This window comes from Schistocerca cancellata, chromosome 3 (assembly GCF_023864275.1).
Source record: "Schistocerca cancellata isolate TAMUIC-IGC-003103 chromosome 3, iqSchCanc2.1, whole genome shotgun sequence".
NCBI lineage: Eukaryota > Metazoa > Arthropoda > Insecta > Orthoptera > Acrididae > Schistocerca > Schistocerca cancellata.
Window position 1 is genome coordinate 14,124,797 of NC_064628.1, and position 20,941 is coordinate 14,145,737.

Below are 20,941 nucleotides of genomic sequence, written 5' to 3' on the forward strand. Positions count from 1 at the left end.
AGTTACTATAGTAATTGTCCTTAGGACTGGCGACCGTAATTTCCCCCAAATCTCAAACATCTAATTACCGCTAGTTAATTGTTAACGTAACGGCCGCACATTTACTTTATTAACTTCACCCCTTTTCAAAATTAATTTCCACCTGTTTCATAAGCATTTTTCCTTTCATTTAGATGTAACCCTTTCCTCCCTCTTTACCGACAGATTAACTTCGGTGACGATTGCTTTTCCCAAATTTCCATTAGGTACACGTGGTTTAATTTTTCACTGTCATCAAGGTCGATAAGTGAGGGGGAGGTTACAAGGTAATATTAACAATTTCTATGGGTTGCCTGATTTATTTGACGATTTTTACAGTTTGTCTCACACTGATCTGTGAGAGGAGCTTGGCGCTAGAAATTTTCTTTGTTTATGGGCGAGGGCAGCAGTCTTCTTAGCAGCCATGATGGCTTCCCGTTTCCTATCCCTTTTCCGATCGCCAGGGTAGCACGTGGTGTCGTTCGAACGTTCAGTAGTGGCCAAAGTTTCTCCTGTTCTCAGTTCCCCAACCTGCCTTACCAACCTTGTAAACGCTATTTCTGCTCAATTTTAACGTCGCGAGGTCGCCTCCCTGTGAAATTCCGGCCCTGTGATTGGCCAGTTCAGGTGCGCCCGTTTTTCGCGGGCGGGCGCCAACCGCCCTCCGCGGATGGGTGGTGGACAAAGGGGCAGTAGGGCAGTTCTAGTGTGACCGGAGGTGCCGCTTCCAGGAGATGAAGTTCGGTAATCATGAGCGCCGACGTGCACTGTAGATTCGCGCCCTGTGGCCCAGAGGGAACCCGACAGGTCGTTGTGAATAGTTCCGCGTCTTGCGGGTTTTATTGCTTCATTACGGGAGGCTACCTAGCGATTCACACACAGTAGTATGTTTTTTGGTCTTTGGCTGTTTCATGGTGGTGATCGTGGCACGCGTGCAACCCCTTCCTTTACTAAATGCGATTCTATTTGATAATACGGCGATCGTTACTAAAATTCCTTTCCTCCTGCTATCGTGGCTGGTTATGAATGTACATTGGGGCAGGCTGCTGGACTCGAATCATTGTTCCCCCCACCCCCATTTGATTGCATTATTGTTCGATTATCAACTGTTTAATAAATGAGTCCGTAAATCTTACATTCTCTCTCTTTCCTTACGTGAAATCGCCCCTGGTGTGACAGAATAATGCGGAACTACGTATAACGGTTGCTGTAAGGTCGTGCAGGTCTCGCGCCATTAACGATAGTATAAAGATTCCATTTCGCGCGCCTGGCACGACCATTGCACGCATGGCACCCATTAAGAGTAGTAATAATTTTCAATTATCCCCCATTGATAAACTGGGAAGTGTTCACGGCTCAGTGTGAGTACGTGAGCACTAAATCCACTTGATGTGGTGGAAGTAGCGGCCTCTGTTTTACCTTGCTGGTTTACACAAAAAATATCAAAAATCACAGCCCCTACAGCAAGGAATAGTAACCTGTAAGAAAAATAAAAAAAACGAGCCACCGCTTTTAATAGTTTCAACGTCACCTGCCGAAAGATAGCGTAGTGGTGTAGGCTACCCGAACGCGATCTGTGTGTACCCTTTAATGGGGGACGCTCGCGGCCGGAAGGCTCCGCGTGGCGCAAAAGTGTGGAGCAGGCAAGAAACCGTGCCACGGAGACACATTCGTGGTTCCTGTAGCCAAATGAGCGAGTTTGAAAGGCGTCAAATTAAGGCTTTCCGAGTGGCGGGATGGTCCTTTCGGGGAATTGCCTCACAGGTCGGGAATGCTGCGTCAGTTGATACTGGTATCACTGGCCACATCAACATTATCACGTTCATAGACGAGATTTTGGACGTCCATGCATCACAGACGCCCGCCATGATCTTCGTATCGTAAAGGCAGCGGTGTCACGCCGTACAGCTACCACGGCACAGGGCCCAGGCGTGTTCCGAACCGGTTATTATCAGTGAGACTACGGGCACGCACCCCTCTAGCCCCTCTTCCACTCACGCCGCAGCATCGACGCGCACGGCTCGACTGTTGCCGTCAGAGGGCCATTTGGAAGATGGAGCGGTGCGCCGTCGTCTTCAGCGATGAAAGCACGTTATGGCTGCATGCAAGTGGTGGTCGCCTGCGCATACGACGTAGACCTGGTCGGTGCTGTCTCATAAGAGTGCGTTTGTCCAGGACACACTGGGCTCACCTCAGCTATCATTGTCTAGGATGCTACAACTCTCATTCATCTTTGGTGTTTATGGAGGGGACGCTAACCAGCGCTCGGTACGGTGCAGAATGTTGTTAGGCCCGTTCCTTTGCCATTCTTGCAGCAGGAAGGTAATGTGTTTTTCCAACAGGATAATGTCCACCCACACACTGCCCATGAAATTCAACGTGTTCTGCAAGCCACGCAGCAGTTTCCCTGGCCAGCACGATCTCCGGACTTGCCTCAGATCGAGCACTTGTGGGACACGATGGGACGAGAAGGACTCGTGCGAGTCGCCAGCCAACAACTCTTACAGAACTACGTGGGCAGATCGAGCAGCCGTAGCATGAAGTACACAGTGTTCACCGCCTGTACGGTCGACTGGAAGCCAGAGTCAGTGGCTGCATTGCCGTCCGTGGAGGCTTCACGTCGTATTAGTACAGGTGTTTCAGCATTAGTCGATACAGGTATTTCAGATCAGCTTGTGCTATTGATCTGTATATGTAATCATTTCACGTACACCTTATGCATTGTTGCCATGATAAATTTTGACTGATTTGGAGACCACTAAATGGCTGTAATAATTTTTTTTCCTGCAACATATTTATCCTTATGAAATAAACAACAACCGCCTTCAGTCACAATCGTGATTTTATTTCAAGACAATGATGCATTTCGACTCCAGGAGGCTCATCTTCAGCTGCTTTAATCTTATTCCGATTTAGGTTAATTCTGGTCCCGACTTCTGCGTGCTCGCGTAGGCGCTACACGATACTAGGCAGGTCGACTGTTTTCTTTGGCTCTCTGTGAGTATTTGTGTCTACACCAGCTAGGGACAGTATGGGGACGGATTTTCTTCAGATACCACGATGCAGTCCACTGTAAATATACGAAATGAAACAACATTTCCGCTCTATAAACGTTTCGTTAGCGACTACTAAAATTTCGTCATTTTCGGCAGCCCAGTCATCACAGCATCTAGCTAGCCTTACTCGACGATATAATTTTCCTGCAACACCCCCATCTGCAGAGGCCCGAAATCTAGTTAATGGTATAAGAAATCGTATCAAAAATCCAAAAAAAAAGCAACTGGTTCCTATTTATAGCCAGATAAATCAACAACTTATTTCGTGGATGATATACACTTCTTTTATCTCCCAGTGAATCACAGCCTGGTATCTGCTTTGCCTAGAATTAATTTCATTTGAACTGTTACTTTAGGTGTCTGGAGATGATTACGCGTAGATATCTTACTGTTGTCACTGTTTTCAGTGCTTTATAACCAATACCCTCAATGGTCTCGTCAGCTAATTAGGCACAGTGCGTTACATTTACTTGCCGCCAACCGTCGATCCTTTGCTGGTCATTCTAGTATTTCCCTGCTGTCTTCTACCGTTTCAGCCCTCCTACAGCCCCGTGGAGCTTCCGACGTCAATCGAGATTATGATTTTCCTTCCGTGGAAGCAGACGGCCTGATTTTTAGAGATATCTGAAATACACGGTATAGCGGGCGGTCCAAATTCACGACCGCAGAGGCTCACAGCGTGACCGGCAGCCACTCGTGTCGTGGGAGGGCGACGGCGCTGCGGCCCGCGGGCCGTAAAACCCGGGCCGGGCTACAATAACTCCGGCCTGAGAGGCTCGTAACAGCTGGATGGCCGCCGCGCTGCCGTGGGCTATCTGCGGGAGCGGTCCGGCGGCGGGCAGTTTGCGTGAGCTGCGGGCCTGCCGCACCGCCAGGGGCTGCGCCGCCCGATTTACGACGCTTGTTCGATAACAAACAGTAACCGCCGCCCAGCAGATGTGTGCAGGGGATAGCCGGGTCAGCCTGCTGCTGCTGATAGGTCGATCCGTTTAGCGCAGTTGTTTTCCAATGAATTTCTATGCCCTTCAAGCAGGAGACGTGGCCAACGACTTGTAGAGTTGTAAGACGCCACATTCGTATTCGGATGGACAGAGGTTCAAATCGGCGATCATCCGTATATAAGTTTTCTTTCATTTCCTCAAGAGATTTAAGGATAATGCTGTCCCATATTTCCCCAGTCCGAGCGTTCGTTCTATCGCTCATGGCATCGTCATTGATGGGCTGGTCATCGGTGGGACGTTTAACTCGAATATTCCCTCCTTTTTATAAACTTGAATTAGCCCGTCAGTGCAGAGGCACACGGTCGGATTCATCATCAGGAGGTCGCGATGTTTTTGTTCATTTACACGAAACAGGTCTCTGAGCCAGGGAGAGCTGGCGCCAGTCTTATTTTGTTTATGTATCATTGAGATCGATTGTGGTTGAGGAAAGCTATCTTTGCTTTGCGCGTGTCTTATCTTGCGGCTTGGCAGGCGAAGCGACTTGGTTGTTAGCCTTCGTCGGGTAACCCTCGAGAACTCGTGACATTCGCGGGGAGACGAGTGTCAACGGACTCCGAAAAAACATGATGACCGTTACACGTTGTGGTGTGAAACTGGTTGGGCAGCTTGGAGACACAAGTTCTGTGACTTCGCTGAGAACAAAATTTGAAGGGAAGCGGTGAGGCTGTGGAACCCGCTCCCTCGTACTGTGTACCTGATATGGAGTAAGTCGTCGTAATCGTTTGTTCATCGACGCGCTCAGAGGTTTTAAACATTATTGTTATGGTGAGACTTTCATAGTAGAACCTCAAGACGGTGTGGAAGAGTTCAGTTGACCTAGTTAAATGGTGGCCGTTATTTGAAAATTTTCTCAGTTTCATGAGTGCTTTGTGTCTGCTGGAATCAAATAATTTTATGTTGCCGTTTTTAAAGCCTGCACTCTATTAATACAGTTTTCCATGTGTACGTGAGTCAAAGGTTCTGCCGAGTGTTCTATGTTTCAGAGTTATTGCAATGTCTTTGTGATTCGGGCAGAAACTTTTGGTTGTGCCAGCGCCTTGGCGAAAAAAGTGGTTCAACTAAAACATTCATATTTCTATACATACTACACGAATATGTAGTAAAAAATGGGGGGTTCTATTGAAAAAAACGCAGTTGATATCCGTTTGACCCATGGCAGCGCCATCTAGCGGGCCAACCATAGCACCATCTGGTTTCCCCCTGCAAGCTAGACAAGTTTCGTTCTTTATAGTTTTTTCGTTTGACGCTTATTTCGTCAGATATTTAGCCCGGTCACGATCAATGGACCACCCTGCATATTGTATGTACCGTGTTTGTATATGATCTTGTTTTCTTAAATATTAGGGACTGGCAACTGGCTAAACCTTAAACTGCATAGCATCTGCTGAGTTCCTTGTGCAGCTTTTCTAGTATTTTTTAACATGTCTGAGCACGTGAACATTTATTTTTAAAGATCAGTGTTTCTGTTGTAGTTTTTTTTATTTAAGTGGTTCTATCATGTTACGTAATGACATCTTAGCTTAGCACTAATGTTAAAGTGTTATTAAGTCACCCTTTACCTGTAATTGTTTTCATTATATCTATTTTGAGGGAAGTCCTATAAGGGAGTTTGAATTTATCAAGTTTGTTAGTAACCTTGTTTTTTTTTTTTTAAATTTGTAACTGTTTGTTAAGGTATAGAGTACCTTTTGTTCCTAGTTGTATTTGAAAAGCTTTATGTAGTGGATCGTCCACAATTTGTAATTGTCAATTTTTAAAGGGGTAATGTCAATAAAGTGTCTTCATTTCAAACTGTGACTACCAACCATGATTCCATCCCGATTCCTGTTTTATGGTATTTAAGATATGGTGTGTAAGTGTGGTACGATTAAGAAATCACGTATCAGGCTCATTGGTTTCAGTAACTCATTTCGCAGATAATCGCTCCTTGGTTATATTGTTGGCGCGTGCTTTGTTCGCGTACTCAGTCTTTCAACTGATTCCTCTGACATCATTGTCTGAAGCTATCTATCACAGAGGTGGGTATTGCATGTAAAGGATAGTATACCTAGAAACACACCATGTTTCTTTGTTGGTACTTTACTCTGATTTTAGGATCACATGACGCAGTTTCGGCCATTTTCTACAGCTCTTATTGTTACGCATGAGATTGTGTTTTGCATCGCATTTGTAAATACACTGACGGAAAAATCGCAACACCAAAAAATTAATTTTTATTAAAAATGAAACTCCTCAAGATTTCATATTTATTTGGCTACTAGTTTCGACCTTGCGTGAACGTTATCTTCAGGCCCGTACACTTTGATGATACCAGTTGTGTTTGGCTGAGTGTTAGAAGTCCACGGTGAGACCAATACGTGCTCCACACGGATGGCTGGCAGTAACTAGTTTCGACGCAACGTTGAAACTAGTAGCCAAATAAATATGAAATCACAAGTACATCTAGAAGAGTTCCATTTTTAATAAAAATTATACCAGGTGATGTCCCACCATCATCCAATTTAAATATGGATGTATGAAGAAAAAAAATTAACGTCGAATAGTGAAGTTTTGGGAACTCCTTTGTGTAGGTAACATACTTATGTGCATGACATTGCTACATCACAGGTTAGCGTAAGCACGAGATTCCCCGTCCGTTGAAAATGTGAAATGCTGGTGCATTAATAACCGGTGCAACCGCCAGAATGTTAAATGCAAGCGTGCAAAAGTGAATGCATTGTATTGTTTTACTGGTGCCAGATGTCAGTTTGTGGGATGAAGTTCCATGCCTGTTGCACTTCGTCGGTCAATACAGGCATCGTTAATGCTGTTGCTTCTGGATGGCGCTGGTGTTATCGTCCTATGATGTTCCGTATGTGCTCGGTTGGAGGCAGATCTGGTGATCGAGCGAGCTAAGGCAACATGTCCATACTCTGCAGAGCATGCTGGGCTACAACAGTGGGATCTGAACGAATGGTATGCTTTTGGAAATCACCCCCTGATGATGATGTTTGGTTTGTGGGGCGCTCAACTACGTGGTTATCAGCCCCCGTGTAGATTCCCAACCTTTCCTCAGTGCAATCTCGCCACTTTCATGAACGATCACGAAATGATGAGGACAAACACAAACACCCAGTCATCTCGAGGCAGGTGAAAATCCCTGACCCTGTCGGGAATCGAACCCGGAAATCACCCCCTGGTATGCTGTTCATGAATGACAGCGCAACAGGTCGAATAAGCAGACTGACGTAAAAATTTGCAATGAGGGAGCGTGGGATAACCACGAGAGAGCTCCTACTGTCGTACGAAATCGCACCTGGGAACATAACGCAGGGTGTAGGGCCACTGTCTGTAGCACGAAGACACTTCTGTTGCAGGCACTCAGCCGGCCTTATTCTAGCCAACACACAGCCATCAGTGGCACCGAGGCAGAATCAGTGTTCCCAGAATGAGATTTTCACTCTGCAGCGGAGTGTGCGCTGATATGAAACTTCCTGTCAGATCAAAACTGTGTGCCCGACCGAGGAGTGCTAGTTCTGCAAGGTTCGCAGAAGAGTTTCTGTCAAGTTTGGAAGGTAGGAGACGAGGTACTGGCAGAAGCTGTGAGTACCGGGCGTGAGTCGTGCTTGGGTAGCTGAGTTGGTAGAGCACTGGCCCGCGAAAGGCAAAGGTCCCGAGTTCGAGTCTCGGTCGGGCACACAGTTTCAATCTGCCAGGAAGTTTCATATCAGCGCACACTCCGCTGCAGAGTGAAAATATCATTCTGGAAACATCCCCCAGGCTGTGGCTAAGCCATGTCTCCGCAATATCCTTTCTTTCAGGAGTGCTAGTTCTGCAAGGTTCGCAGGAGAGCTTCTGTAAAGTTTGGAAGGTAGGAGACGAGGTACTGGCAGAAGTAAAGCTGTGAGTACCGGGCGTGAGTCGTGATTGGGTAGCTCAGTTGGTAGAGCACTTGCCCGCGAAAGGCAAAGGTCCCGAGTTCGAGTCTCGGTCGGGCACACAGTTTTAATCTGCCAGGGAGTTTCATATCAGCGCACACTCCGCTGCAGAGTGAAAATCTCATTCTGGAAACATCCCCCCGGCTGTGGCTAAGCCATGTCTCCGCAATATCCTTTCTTTCAGGAGTGCTAGTTCTGCAAGGTTCGCAGGAGAGCTTCTGTAAAGTTTGGAAGGTAGGAGACGAGGTACTGGCAGAAGTAAAGCTGTGAGTACCGGGCGTGAGTCGTGCTTGGGTAGCTGAGTTGGTAGAGCACTTGCCCGCGAAAGGCAAAGGTCCCGAGTTCGAGTCTCGGTCGGGCACACAGTTTCAATCTGCCAGGAAGTTTCATATCAGCGCACACTCCGCTGCAGAGTGAAAATCTCATTCTGGAAACATCCCCCCGGCTGTGGCTAAGCCATGTCTCCGCAATATCCTTTCTTTCAGGAGTGCTAGTTCTGCAAGGTTCGCAGGAGAGCTTCTGTAAAGTTTGGAAGGTAGGAGACGAGGTACTGGCAGAAGTAAAGCTGTGAGTACCGGGCGTGAGTCGTGCTTCGGTAGCTCAGTTGGTAGAGCACTTGCCCGCGAAAGGCAAAGGTCCCGAGTTCGAGTCTCGGTCGGGCAGACAGTTTTAATCTGCCAGGAAGTTTCAGAATCAGTGTTCATCAGAAAACACAACAGACCCTCACCCTGCTCTTCAATCTCCAACGAGTTCTAGCTGGACACCATTGAAGTCGCAAATGGCGGTGGTTTGGGATCAGTGTAATGCGCGCTACGGGACGTTTCACTCGGAGCTGCTCTTGAATGTAACAGATTTGTGACAGTTCGTCGTATTACTGTAGTGCCAACTGCTGCTGAAATTGTTCAAATTCCTGCTGCGGATGCTGTGCGATGCGCCACAGTCACGCCCAGCACGGCGCCCCTCCCTCTCGGCAGCGCCACGTGGCTCTCTCCTCTGGGCAGTGCCTCGTTGCCGTCCGGGACCCGGTATTCTTGCCAACGTACATTCACGTCACGACCACTGCCAGTAATCATGTACAGTCGCCGTATTCCTCCAGTCTTTCTGCGATCTCCAGAGTCTTTCTGCAATATCGCAGAAGCAACGCCCAGCTTCTCGTAGCTCTATTACACGACCTCGTTCAAAATCAGTAAGGTGTTGATAACAGCGTCTTTGACCCCTTAGAGGCATTTTTGATTAACATCAACTCACCACACCCAGTCTCACAGGAGAGCAACGTCCACGACCGTTACAGCCTGTTTAAAGCGAACCTGATTTGCATCCTCATAACGGCGCTACTAACGCCTTGCGATTGGCGCGAAATTTGATTAGACATCATCTTTCAGATGTACAAACATGCCTACCAACTTTTCTTTATGTCGCACAACTCCTTCTTGGTGCTGCGACTTTTTTTGCACCATTGTATATTAAAGCTGTTTGGAATTTATCCTTAATTTTCCACGTACAGTATTTTATGGTGAGTAAAATGCTATGTATTTTTAGAACTGTTAATATAATATGGGGACAGCTAAGCAATACTTCATCGATCGTGCGCAATCTTCTACCTCGAAATAGGAAGTCTTTTACCATTGAATATAATGGAATACTTGCAAGTGAGCTGACTTTCTTTAATGTCCTCACAATTTTAACTGTCTTGAAAATGGAACTTTGTGTCAGTTTCCAATAGTTTCTATTTCAAAATATTTTAATTTGCAACGGGCGTTTGGTAATACTTTAGCTTAATTCGATTTCACTTAATGATTGTTGGTGTATAGTAGAGTAATAACGTAACTATTAAAAGTACTGAAAAGATTTTATCGATTGTTTTGCTTTTGTATAAATAATTCAAAAGCCAAGATCGCTTAAAAACTGTTTACTAGATGACCGGTTTCAACACGCTAAAGGTGCCATCATCGGATCTGAATGTAGCTTAACATGCATAAATCATTCGGATATAACGATACATGAGGCAGACCAGCTAATATAAAATTATGGCATTTTGGCAGTGTGATGCCGACCGTTGTTAGTCGAGCTGCGGTCATATGTCAAATAGTTTTATCTTCTGACTTCCGTTTTATATATCTGATGGAATAGAATGACCACGAGCGCAGCTGTTTTTTTGATTTTTATTTCTGCGACAATGATTTTATATCAGCTGGTCTGCCTCATGTACCGTCATATCCAAAAGGTTTATAAATGTTAATCTACATTCAGATCCGATGATGGCTCCTTTAGTGTTTTGAAACAGGTCATCTAGTAAACAGTGTTTAAGCGATCTTGGCTTTTGAATTATTTACTCAACGGAGTGATCGCCCCACAACACACTACGTGTCGACTGTTACGCTTTTAAATTTCAGTCGAATATTTGCTCCCAGGTGCATGATAGGTCGCACATTGCAAGATGCTTCCACATTTGGAAAAACCTTAATTTTATGGGGTAATTTTGTAATTTCGGAAAAAGACTGCAGCACATAAAAAGTGAATGCCATCATTTAGAAATACAATAAGAAAACATATACTGATCAGTCAGAATATTATGACTACCAATCTACTATCGATATAAACCCGTCGAAGCGATAGCAGCATCACCTGGCGAGGAACGGCTGCTAGCCGGCCCGTGTGGCCGAGCGGTTCTAGCCGCTACAGTGTGGAACCGCGCGACCGCTACGGTCGCAGGTTCGAATCCTACCTCGGGCATGGATGTGTGTGATGTCCTTAGGTTAGTTAGGTTTAAGTAGTTCTAAGTTCTAGGGGACTGATGACCTCAGCAGTTAAGTCCCATAGTGCTCAGATCTATTTGAACCATTTGAACGGCTGCTATTGAGACATACAGTATGCACGGTGGATGCGGTATCAGTGAAAGTGATGTCCAGGAGATGGGGAAGGCGCGCGATTTATCTGAGTTTGAGTGGGTGCAGATTGTGATAGCCTGGAGGCCAGGCACGAGCATTTCGGAATCTGCGCGATTCGTCGGGTGTTCGAGGAATGCTGTGGTGAGAGTCTTCAACACGTGGTGAAAGCACAGTGAGACGTGGTGGGGTTGGGCGGCTACAGGGTGAGTCACCTAACGTTACCGCTGGATGTATTTCGTAAACCACATCAAATACTGACGAATCGATTCCACAGACCGAAAGTGAGGAGAGGGGCTAGTGTAACTGGTTAATACAAACCATAAAAAAATGCACGGAAGTATGTTTTTCAACACAAACCTACGTTTTTTAAATGGAACCCCGTTAGTTTTGTTAGCACATCTGAACATATAAACAAATACGTAATCAGTGCCGTTTGTTGCATCGTTAAATGTTAATTACATCCGGAGATATTGTAACCTAAAGTTGTCGCTTGAGTACCACTTTTCCGGTGTTCGATCGTGTGTATCGGAGAGCACCGAATTACGTAGGGATCCAAAGGGAACGGTGATGGACCTTATGTACAGAAGAGACTGGAACAGCACATTACGTCCACATGCTAACACCTTTTTATTGGTCATTTTCACTGATGCACATGTACATTACCATGAGGGGTGAGGTACACGTACACACGTGGTTTCCGTTTTCAATTACGGAGTGGAATAGAGTGTGTCCCGACATGTCAGGCCAATAGACGTTTAATGTGGTGGCCATCATTTGCTGCACACAATTGAAATCTCTGGCTTAATCAATGTCGTACACGCCGCTGTACATCTGGTGTAATGTCGCCGCAGGCTGCCACAATACGTTGTTTCATATCCTCTGGGGTTGTAGGCACATCACGGTACACATTCTCCTTTAACGTACCCCACAGAAAGAAGTCCAGAGGTGTAAGATCAGGAGAACGGGCTGGCCAATTTATGCGTCCTCCACGTCCTATGAAACGCCCGTCGAACATCCTGTCAAGGGTCAGCCTAGTGTTAATTGCGGAATGTGCAGGTGCACCATCATGCTGATACCACATACGTCGACGCGTTTCCAGTGGGACATTTTCGAGCAACGTTGGCAGATCATTCTGTAGTAACTCGATGTATGTTGCAGCTGTTTGGGCCCCTGCAATGAAGTGAGGACAATGTTTCAAGCGTCAACTTTAGGTTACAATATCTGCAGATGTAATTAACGTTTTATAATGCAACAAACGGCACTGATTAGGTATTTGTTGATATGTTCAGATGTGCTAACAAAACTAACGGGGTTCGATTTAAAAAAACGTAGGTTTGTGTTAAAAAACATACTTCCGTGCATTTTTTTTATGCTTTGTAGTAACCAGTTACACTAGCCCCTCTCCTCACTTTCCGTCTGTGGAATCGATTCGTCAGTATTTGATGTGGTTTACGGAATATATCCAGCGGTAACGTTAGGTGACTCACCCTGTAGATGGCAGACGTCGTAGGCTGGGCAGACTTGTGAAACAGGACACGCGGCGAACTGTGGCGGAACTGACGTCAGACTTCGATGCTGTGCAGAGCACAACTGTGTCTGAACACACAGTGCGCCGAAAAGTCATAACGACGGGCCTCTGCAGGAGCAGACCCATGCGCGTGCCGATGTTAACACCACGACATGGCAACTACGACTGAAATGGGCACGTGATCATCGGTACTCGACGTTGGTGCGGTGGCAGAGCGTCGCTCGATCCGACGAATTCCGATACCTTCTTCACCATGCCGAAGCGAGGGCGCGAATCTGTCGACTTCCAGAGCAACTGCTCCTTGAAGCGCGTACTACAAGACGGAAACAAGTTGTCGGCGGCTCCGTTATGTCCTGGGGAACATTCGTGTGGGCATCCAGGGGTCCAATGGAGTTTGTGCGAAGCAACATGAAGGCCGAGGAGTGTCGTACACTGGTTGCAGATCACGTACACCACTTGACGATGATCACGTTTCTCGAGGGCAGTGGCACTTCTCAACAAGATAATGCGCCATGTCACGAGGCTAGGAGTGTGAGGGAGTGACTCGAGGAACACAGTGGCGAGTTCCAGATGACGTGCTGGTCCCGCAACTCACTACATCTGAACCCGATCGGAACACATCTGGATGTCATTGAACATGACGTCAGTGGTCGCCGCCTGCCTCCCCGGAATTTACGGGAATCAGGTGACTTGCGGATGCGGCGCCACTTCCCTCCAGCGACTTACCGACGCCTCTCTGCTTCCGAGCCACGACGCGCCGCCGCCAGTGTGGACATAGCTGGTATCAGGTCTGTGGTCATAATGATCTGGATGATCAGTGTATTAAGCTTCTATTAGGTGGCGGCCGTCGGAAAAGCGCAGTAAGACCACAACACTCTCACCTAGTAACAGTCGTGGTTTCAAATGTTGGCCCAATTACGTTATGGAGACATGAGGAACTCATGGAACTTGTATGCACTACTACAGATCGTGAAACGGAAACCTATCCAAAACGTATACCTACTACAACTGTCTCATCAAAGAAGTAATTAAGATCAGAATGTGGAACTTTAATTGCGACAGCGACTGAGTGGGTAAGCGTGCTGTAGTATCACTGCTTACCTCAGAGTCGATAGTTGCCTCCCTAGAGAGCACATATGAGAACTTTATCGCCTCATTATTATATAATACGCGATGTGACGTCCCAAATTACACTTTGCGAGATATTTTTTAACTATTCGCCAACCCTCTCGAAAGAATTATAATTTTTCACTTGCCATGGTTGCGAGGAATGATGATTTCAAAATAAAATTTCCTACCACAAGCCGTTTTCCGAGAGTAGAGGTTTTATTGTTTACTAGCTGATCTGTAGCTGTGGCTCAGTCTGGTTAAATGGAAAAGAAAGAAAAGAGGAAGCACTCCCTAATCTACTTCTCCATCCTGTATCTGTCCATCCCCTCCTCCATCCCCTTCTCTCTATCCATCATCTCTTCCCCTTCTCTCTGTCTGTCTTCTCCTCCTTCCCCTCTCTCTCCTTGTGCCCACAGTGTCCACTACTTCTTTCCACTGTCTATGTCAATTTCCTCCTACTCCTCTGTTCATCTCCTTCCTTCTCTCTTACCTTGAGTCTTTCTTACTGCTATTGCGAATTCAGGTTCTGTAATCTGTTTGTTTAACAGGGTATCGTTTAAAGTTTGAAGCAAGCTGATCAAGAATGTTTCGAGATTTTTGCTAACAACATTTCACTGCTTATTCGTCCAAACGTTCATTAGGGTAAAGTCTAAAAATTTGAAGTAACAACATTTCACTGCTTATTCGTCCAAACGTTCATTAGGGTAAAGTCTAAAAATTTGAAGTAAATCTCTAAAGTACTTTTTTAGATTTTTGGTAACAGTGTTTCCTCTCTATATATTTCAAATGTATTTATATATTATATTTATTAAAATATGTAGTCAACTGTCCGTCCGAATGTCCATTAGAACAATGAGTAAATATTTGAAGTAAATCTGTCAAGAACGTATCGAAATTTTTGGTAATAAGGTTTCCCCTTTATGCATTTCATGGAAAAACATGTGTATTCGAACGCAACGTTGTGTCAAAATTTCATTCGATCAATGGAGTACTTTTCGAGTTTTGCCAGCACAAACACACGTAGACTGAATTTCTTTTTATAAAGATGAACAATACACAATGTTGAAACCTAGCAAAGACATATTTCACCCAGGGATAATTTTCAAAGGACATTTTGGTCTTTTTATATTAGATTCATGTCACACCGTGTCTCTAAGGACCAACAATATTCTGCCAACAAAGTGCTGTTCCACCTCCTTACAAACTGCTCTTTCGTCACTGCCCTATCCTGACGAAAACGTTCGCAGAGCTGATCATATGTATCCCTGAAGTTCTGATGGAAAAAGTCAAAATTACAATCAGGGAAATGTAACTTTGGTGACATATGACATTTCATATGTTGAAACCTGTCATCACAAGATTTCCAACCCATTCATAGTCATCAAATTTGTGATACCCAAGAAAGTGTGTACACACTTGCTTGAATGCATTCCACGCATGTTTTTCGCTCTCAGTCAACTACATGGTAAAATCTGTATCTTTCATAGACTATCGTATTTGGCGTCGAATAAATACAACACGTACGCCTTCTTAAATAAGGAGTAAACGCTTTTGGCTTTTCACTGTACATTCCTCACGAATGTAAGGAAACAAAATTAGGTTGTTTACACATTTAGACATTTTACACTGAAGGTTCTGAAAGAATACACTCGTATATCACAAACTTCTCATAATCAGTACCTAGAATAATTGCAGTAATTCCCGTTACACCGTTTACCAATAGTCCTTCTTCGAAATGGCACGAAAACTCACCAAATGTATATAATGGCTAACACTAAATGTATGCTGAGAAAAAAATGGCAACAGAAAAAAGCACAGAAAATAAGTTGCAAACAACGACAATAATTCTTAAAAACATGCCATAACATACAACAAATAAGGTAGAATGAAGGTTCCATAGAAAACTACACTTCAGAAAACGAATGGTAAAAGATTATTAATGTGTTACTGTGTTTGTATAACTAAGCTATTTTCTGCATGTGTCGCCGAAACTAGTTTGGGAAATAAATAATTAAACAAATAACAAGATGTTTTGCATCAAGGCGGACTCAATTCCGATATTGTTGTAACAATAAACGGATAAACACAGAGATCACAATAAACAGAAAGAAGAAAGTTTCCCTGTTACTCGTGAAATGAAACTTGTTTCAGTTAAATTAAAGCATTTTTCCGTAACAGAGAAAAAAACTGGTATCCACAAGAAAGTGTACGTGATTGAGAAAAACTAAAATTTTATCTCAACGCAGCATACGAAAGTTGGTCATAATCGTCTATTTTCATGCAGTGATCTGTTATACAAGATTTTTTCAAAGTCTTTGCATCAAACGTCTAGGGATGATAGGTCACGTCATGGGCAGCAACTTTCGTTACATACAAAATGTTCGCTAACGCTTCCCGACGACGCTAGACGTCTTTTAGTACCATACGGTTGTAATTAAAGTGCAAGCACTGGTTACGCCCCTGAAAAGCAGCAGGGCGCAGGCACTCTGTGGCGTGCGTATGCCGTGCGTGTTGCCTGTGATACAGTCGTCTGGTTCACATCAAAGGGCCCAGCAAAATTAAAGTTCCTGATTCGCTTCTAAAATGTCTTTGGCTGCTTAGAGACTTTCATTCTCAAGGTTTTATTGTTGAAAATCCATCAGTTTCTGTGCTAAGCCTTATGCAACACACCTGTTTAGTAGTCGCTGTTAGTTAGGTGAAATCTCGTTGTCCCAGGGCCGGCGAACACCAGGTGGTTACAGTTAAACTGCACCTACTCACAGAGGTCCAGTGTGGTCTGTAATTATCGTATGGCAGCGAAACTTGGTAGATATATCAATGTGGAACTGATTTACGCTGGGAAAAAAAAAATAGTTCCAGTTTTCGCCACAAGGTACAAATCTGGCGCTGTACTGCAACTGGTCGACGTCTCTGATGCTTATACTGAACAAATTGCGTAAATAGCGGTTAATAATAAAACCATCATCAAGCCTTTCTCATTTGTTTGGCCTTATCTGCAGATGTCCTGTTCCAGATCCATTACATATGGGAACATTTCTGCACGTCTGTCTTGCGCTCACAGTGCCAGATTTGCATCCGGTGGCTAAAATTGGAACTATTTTTTTTTTGCAGCGTAAATCAGTTCCACACTGAGGTATCTACCAACTTTCGCTACCATACGATAATTACAGCCGAAACTGGACCTCTGTGTGTAGCTGCGCTTTAATTGTAACCATCCAGTACACTTTCCATTCTTAAGGATTTAATGTCGAAAATTATCAGTTTACTGGGGTAAGCAGTACGCAGCACACCTGATTAGTAGTCGCTGCTAGTTGCACTATGTAGTCAAAAGTATCCGGACACCTGGCTGCAAATGACTCACAAGTTCGTGGCGCTCTCCATCGGTAATGCCGGAATTCAATATGGTGTTGGCCCACCCTTAGCCTTGATCACAGATTCCACTCTCACTACCATAGGTTCAATCAGCTGCTGGAAGCTTTCTTGGGGAATGGCAGCCCATTCTTCACGGAGTGCTGCGCTGAGAAGAGGTATCGACGTCAGTCAGTGAGACCTGGAACGAAGTCGGCGATGGGACGACGAGATTTCACCTACACTATGTGATCAAAAGTATCCGGACACCCTCCAAAACGTGAGTTTTTCATATTATGTGCATTGTGCTGTCACCTACTGCCAGGTACTGCATATCAGCGACCTCAGTAGTCATTAACACATCGTGAGAGATTAGAATGGGGCGCTCTGTGGAACTCATGGACTTCGAATGTGGTCAAGTGTTTGGGTGACACTTGTGTCATACGACTGTACGCGAGATTTCCACACGTCTAAACATCCCTAGGTCTACTGTTTTCGATGTGATAGTGAAGTGCTAACGTGAAGGGACACGTACAGCACAAAAGCGTACAGGCCGACCTCGTCTGTTGACTTATTAGGCGGAAGTTGAGAAAACTTGGATTTCATGGTCGAGCAGCTGCTCATAAGCCACACACCACGCCGATAAATGCGAAACGACTCCTCGCTTGATGTAAGGAGCGTAAACATTCGACGATTGAACAGTGGTAAAACGTTGTGCGGAGTGAGGAATCTCGGTAGACAACGTGACGATACGATGGCAGGGTGTGGGTATGGCAAATGCCCGGTGAACGTCATCTGTCAGCGTGTGTAGTGCCAACAGTAAAATTCGGAGGCGGTGTGTTATGGTGTGGTAGTGTTTTTCATGGAGAGGGCTTGCATCCCTTGTTGTTTTGCGTGGGAATATCACAGCACAGGCCTTCATCGATGTTTTAAGTATCTTCTTGCTTCCCACTGTTGAAGAGCAATTCGGCGATGGCGATTGCATCTTTCAAAACGATCGAGCACCTGTTCATAATGCACAACCTGTGGCACAGTGGTTACACAAGAATAACATCCATGTAATAGACTGGCCTGCACAGAGTCCTGACCTTTGGGATGTTTTGGAACGCCGACTTCGTTCCAGATCTCACTGACCGACATCGATACCTCTCCTCAGTGCAGCACTCCGTGAAGAATGGGCTGCCATTCCCCAAGAAAGCTTACAGCAGCTGATTGAACGTATGGCAGTGTGAGTGGAAGCTGTCATCAAGGCTAAGAGTGGGCCAACACCATATTGAATTCCAGCATTACCGATGAAGGGACCCAGGTATTCTGATACTTTTGATCACATAGTAGAACTAGCAGCGACTACTAATCAGGTGTGCTGCATACTGCTTACCCCAATAAACTGGTAGATTTTTAACAAGAAATCCTTAAGAGTGAAAGTCCGTAAGTGGCGAAAGATATTTCAGAACCGAATCAGGAACTTTAAATTTGCTGGGCCCTTTCATACGAAGCAGGTGGCTGTATTATAGGCAACACTCTTGACATACGCATGGCACACAGTGTCTGCACCACGCTGCCTGTCAGTGACATAACGAGTACAACAGGACGCCAGAAAGCGTCAGCGAACGCTTTGTCCCTACCAAAAGTTATTACTCGATCTGTCACCCCTAGACGTCAGATGCAAAGACGTAACAAACTCTATAGAAATTCTAAATTTTATTTTTATTTGAAGATGGCCGTTTGAGATGGCCGAAAGCAGTCATCTGCAAAGGTGATATTATGACTGTTCTGGATTTTTTTTTTTTGACAATCACCAAATTTCGTAGCCGCAGCCGTACTTTCTCGAGGCTACAGTGAGAACTGCACGAGTACACTTTGTAGGAGTAAGGCAGAGCGCGCACTGACCACCATGAGGTTGCGCGACGTGTTGCGCATGTCCTGGCTGACCCAGAAGCCGACGAGCGCGCTGAGGCCCAGCATGCGCTGCGCGCGGCCCAGCGTGAGCACCCAGTCGAAGGGCGCGCCCCGCTGCCCCGCCACGCCCCCCGGGGGTCCGGCGCTCACCCGCAGCTGCCGCATCACCGCCAGCATCGGCTCCACCCCCAGCCGCTCCAGCGTCTCTGCCAACACACCGGCCGCGCCGCAACGTCAGCCACCTGGCAACTCTGCACTGCACTGCTGCCAACAGGACGAGGCTTCACTGAGGGCTTGTGCTCGCAGGGGAGAAACAGACCCTCAACCAGAACCTGACGTCACGAATGAATCCACACATATGAGGTGCGACAGTAAAGTAATGAGACTGATTCCCTTTGCAAGATGTGGCAACACTGCAGGCTTGCGTAGGCACAATATCTTTGACCTCGTGTGGGGCGGCGGGTGGAATAATTGGACTGCTGCCAACAGGACGAGGCTTCACTGAGGGCTTGTGCTCGCAGGGGAGAAATAATCCTCAACCAGAACCTGACGTGACGAATGAGTCCACACATATGAGGTGCGACAGTAAAGTAATGAGACTGATTCCCTTTGCAAGATGTGGCAACACTGCAGGATTGCGTAGGCACAGTATCTTTGACCTCTTGTGGGGCGGCGGGTGGAATAATGGAATACGTGTTTTGTATTTATGCTGTTTGCCGTTCTCAACACTGCCTCTCTAACTACAATATTGGCAACCAGAAAGTGATTAGCAAAACGTGAAGCCTGTAATTAGAATTACTAGTGCCCACTTCATCTGAGAAATACATTTATAGCTACAGCTTATAGCTCTGAGGAATTAGTAGATTGTCTGGGATTCATAATCAAAAACCATTCTCTCTAAAATGTTCACTATATTCTGAAAGTCACAGACCAAAAAGAATCCACACAATCCAACTACCAGAGCAGTTCAGGGTCTAATGCGCTGATGCAACTATAACTGTCCTAATTAAATGTTTAAGTGAATGCTCGCCATAATTTGATGATAATGTTCACCAAACGTCACGCTATATATTGGTAGAATATCTGTCCTGCGGCGGCACGTAAAAATACGACATACGCACTTCACTCGATAACGATTTCATGGTTACACATATCCCGAGTAACTTATTACGGCATCTGAGGCCATTTATAGCAATGATACCGACGCGACGCGACTCCCGGCACAGGTGGTGCGCTAATCAGCGTCTCGAGAGAACTGGGGCCTTTTTTTTCTCGCGCAACGTTCTTACATATAAAGCCGCAGTGCAGACGGCTAAGGGAACGCCTGATAAAATCAACTCTCCCGACTAGCCGCTGGGCTAGTAATGCACCACTTTAAGTTATTGAATAAATCATTGCATCCTTTGCTGTTGGCCGATGAAGCTCTCAATTTAATTGTGCAATGAGAACACAGGTAAGTAATCATAATAAAAGTCTGACGTGGCTAAGTCAAATATTTTGGGTGAGAGAATTAATTTAATTACACTACACGCAGTAGATGAGCTCTGAACTTGCTCTTTGGAGATACGCTATAGCTATAGTTTTATAGTTATTCTGTTGAAACTTCTCATATTTTTATGATTATAGCGGATCTCCATTCTACTTAAATTTAAACATCCTAGCTTTATTTATTCGCCTACTTAATCTATCTTGCTTCCTTAATTTCTAAGACAAAAACCAGAAAATCATGAATTTCAACTAAAATTTTAATTTGTGAGTCCAGAATACTGTTTCTACTAAATTATTATGCAAAAGGAATCTAAATATAAATTTTTTAGTTTCTAGCTCTTTTCTGTTGCACCAATGATTTTTACAGAAAAACATACAAATTTCTAAAATGGTTAAAGTTACTGAACTGATATCCAACACATACTGATTTTGTATTACTCCTGACAAGCTAGAAACGTTTCAGGTTATTTACTTCATTTTAAAGTATTGCGCAATATTTATGACGTCAGAGCTAGTTACAGCGGACTGGCTGGCACACAATGGAAAGACTGATGTGAATTTTATAAGGTGTGAGTCCAAGTGGCACATCGATGCAACTGCGCGGTCGTGAGTTGTGCTGTAATAAGTTAACATGTGGTTGTGTCTTTCGTCACGGAAATGGAACCGCGTAATACTGCGCAACGGTATG

The 20,941-nt window shown here is 45.1% G+C and overlaps 1 protein-coding gene and 1 non-coding gene across 2 annotated transcripts in view; one reads left to right on the plus strand and one right to left on the minus strand.

Annotated features, from left to right (window-relative positions):
- The window catches only part of LOC126176796 (neprilysin-4-like), a 796,156-nt gene that overhangs the window by 175,548 nt on the left and 599,667 nt on the right, over nt 1–20,941 (minus strand). The window contains exon 7 of the mRNA XM_049923974.1: nt 18,757–18,971. Coding sequence (XP_049779931.1) covers nt 18,757–18,971 — 215 coding nt within the window. The remainder of the gene's footprint in view (nt 1–18,756; nt 18,972–20,941) is intronic.
- Nucleotides 8,581–8,655, plus strand: Trnas-cga (transfer RNA serine (anticodon CGA)). Its single transcript has one exon. It is a non-coding gene; the product is annotated as a tRNA-Ser (tRNA).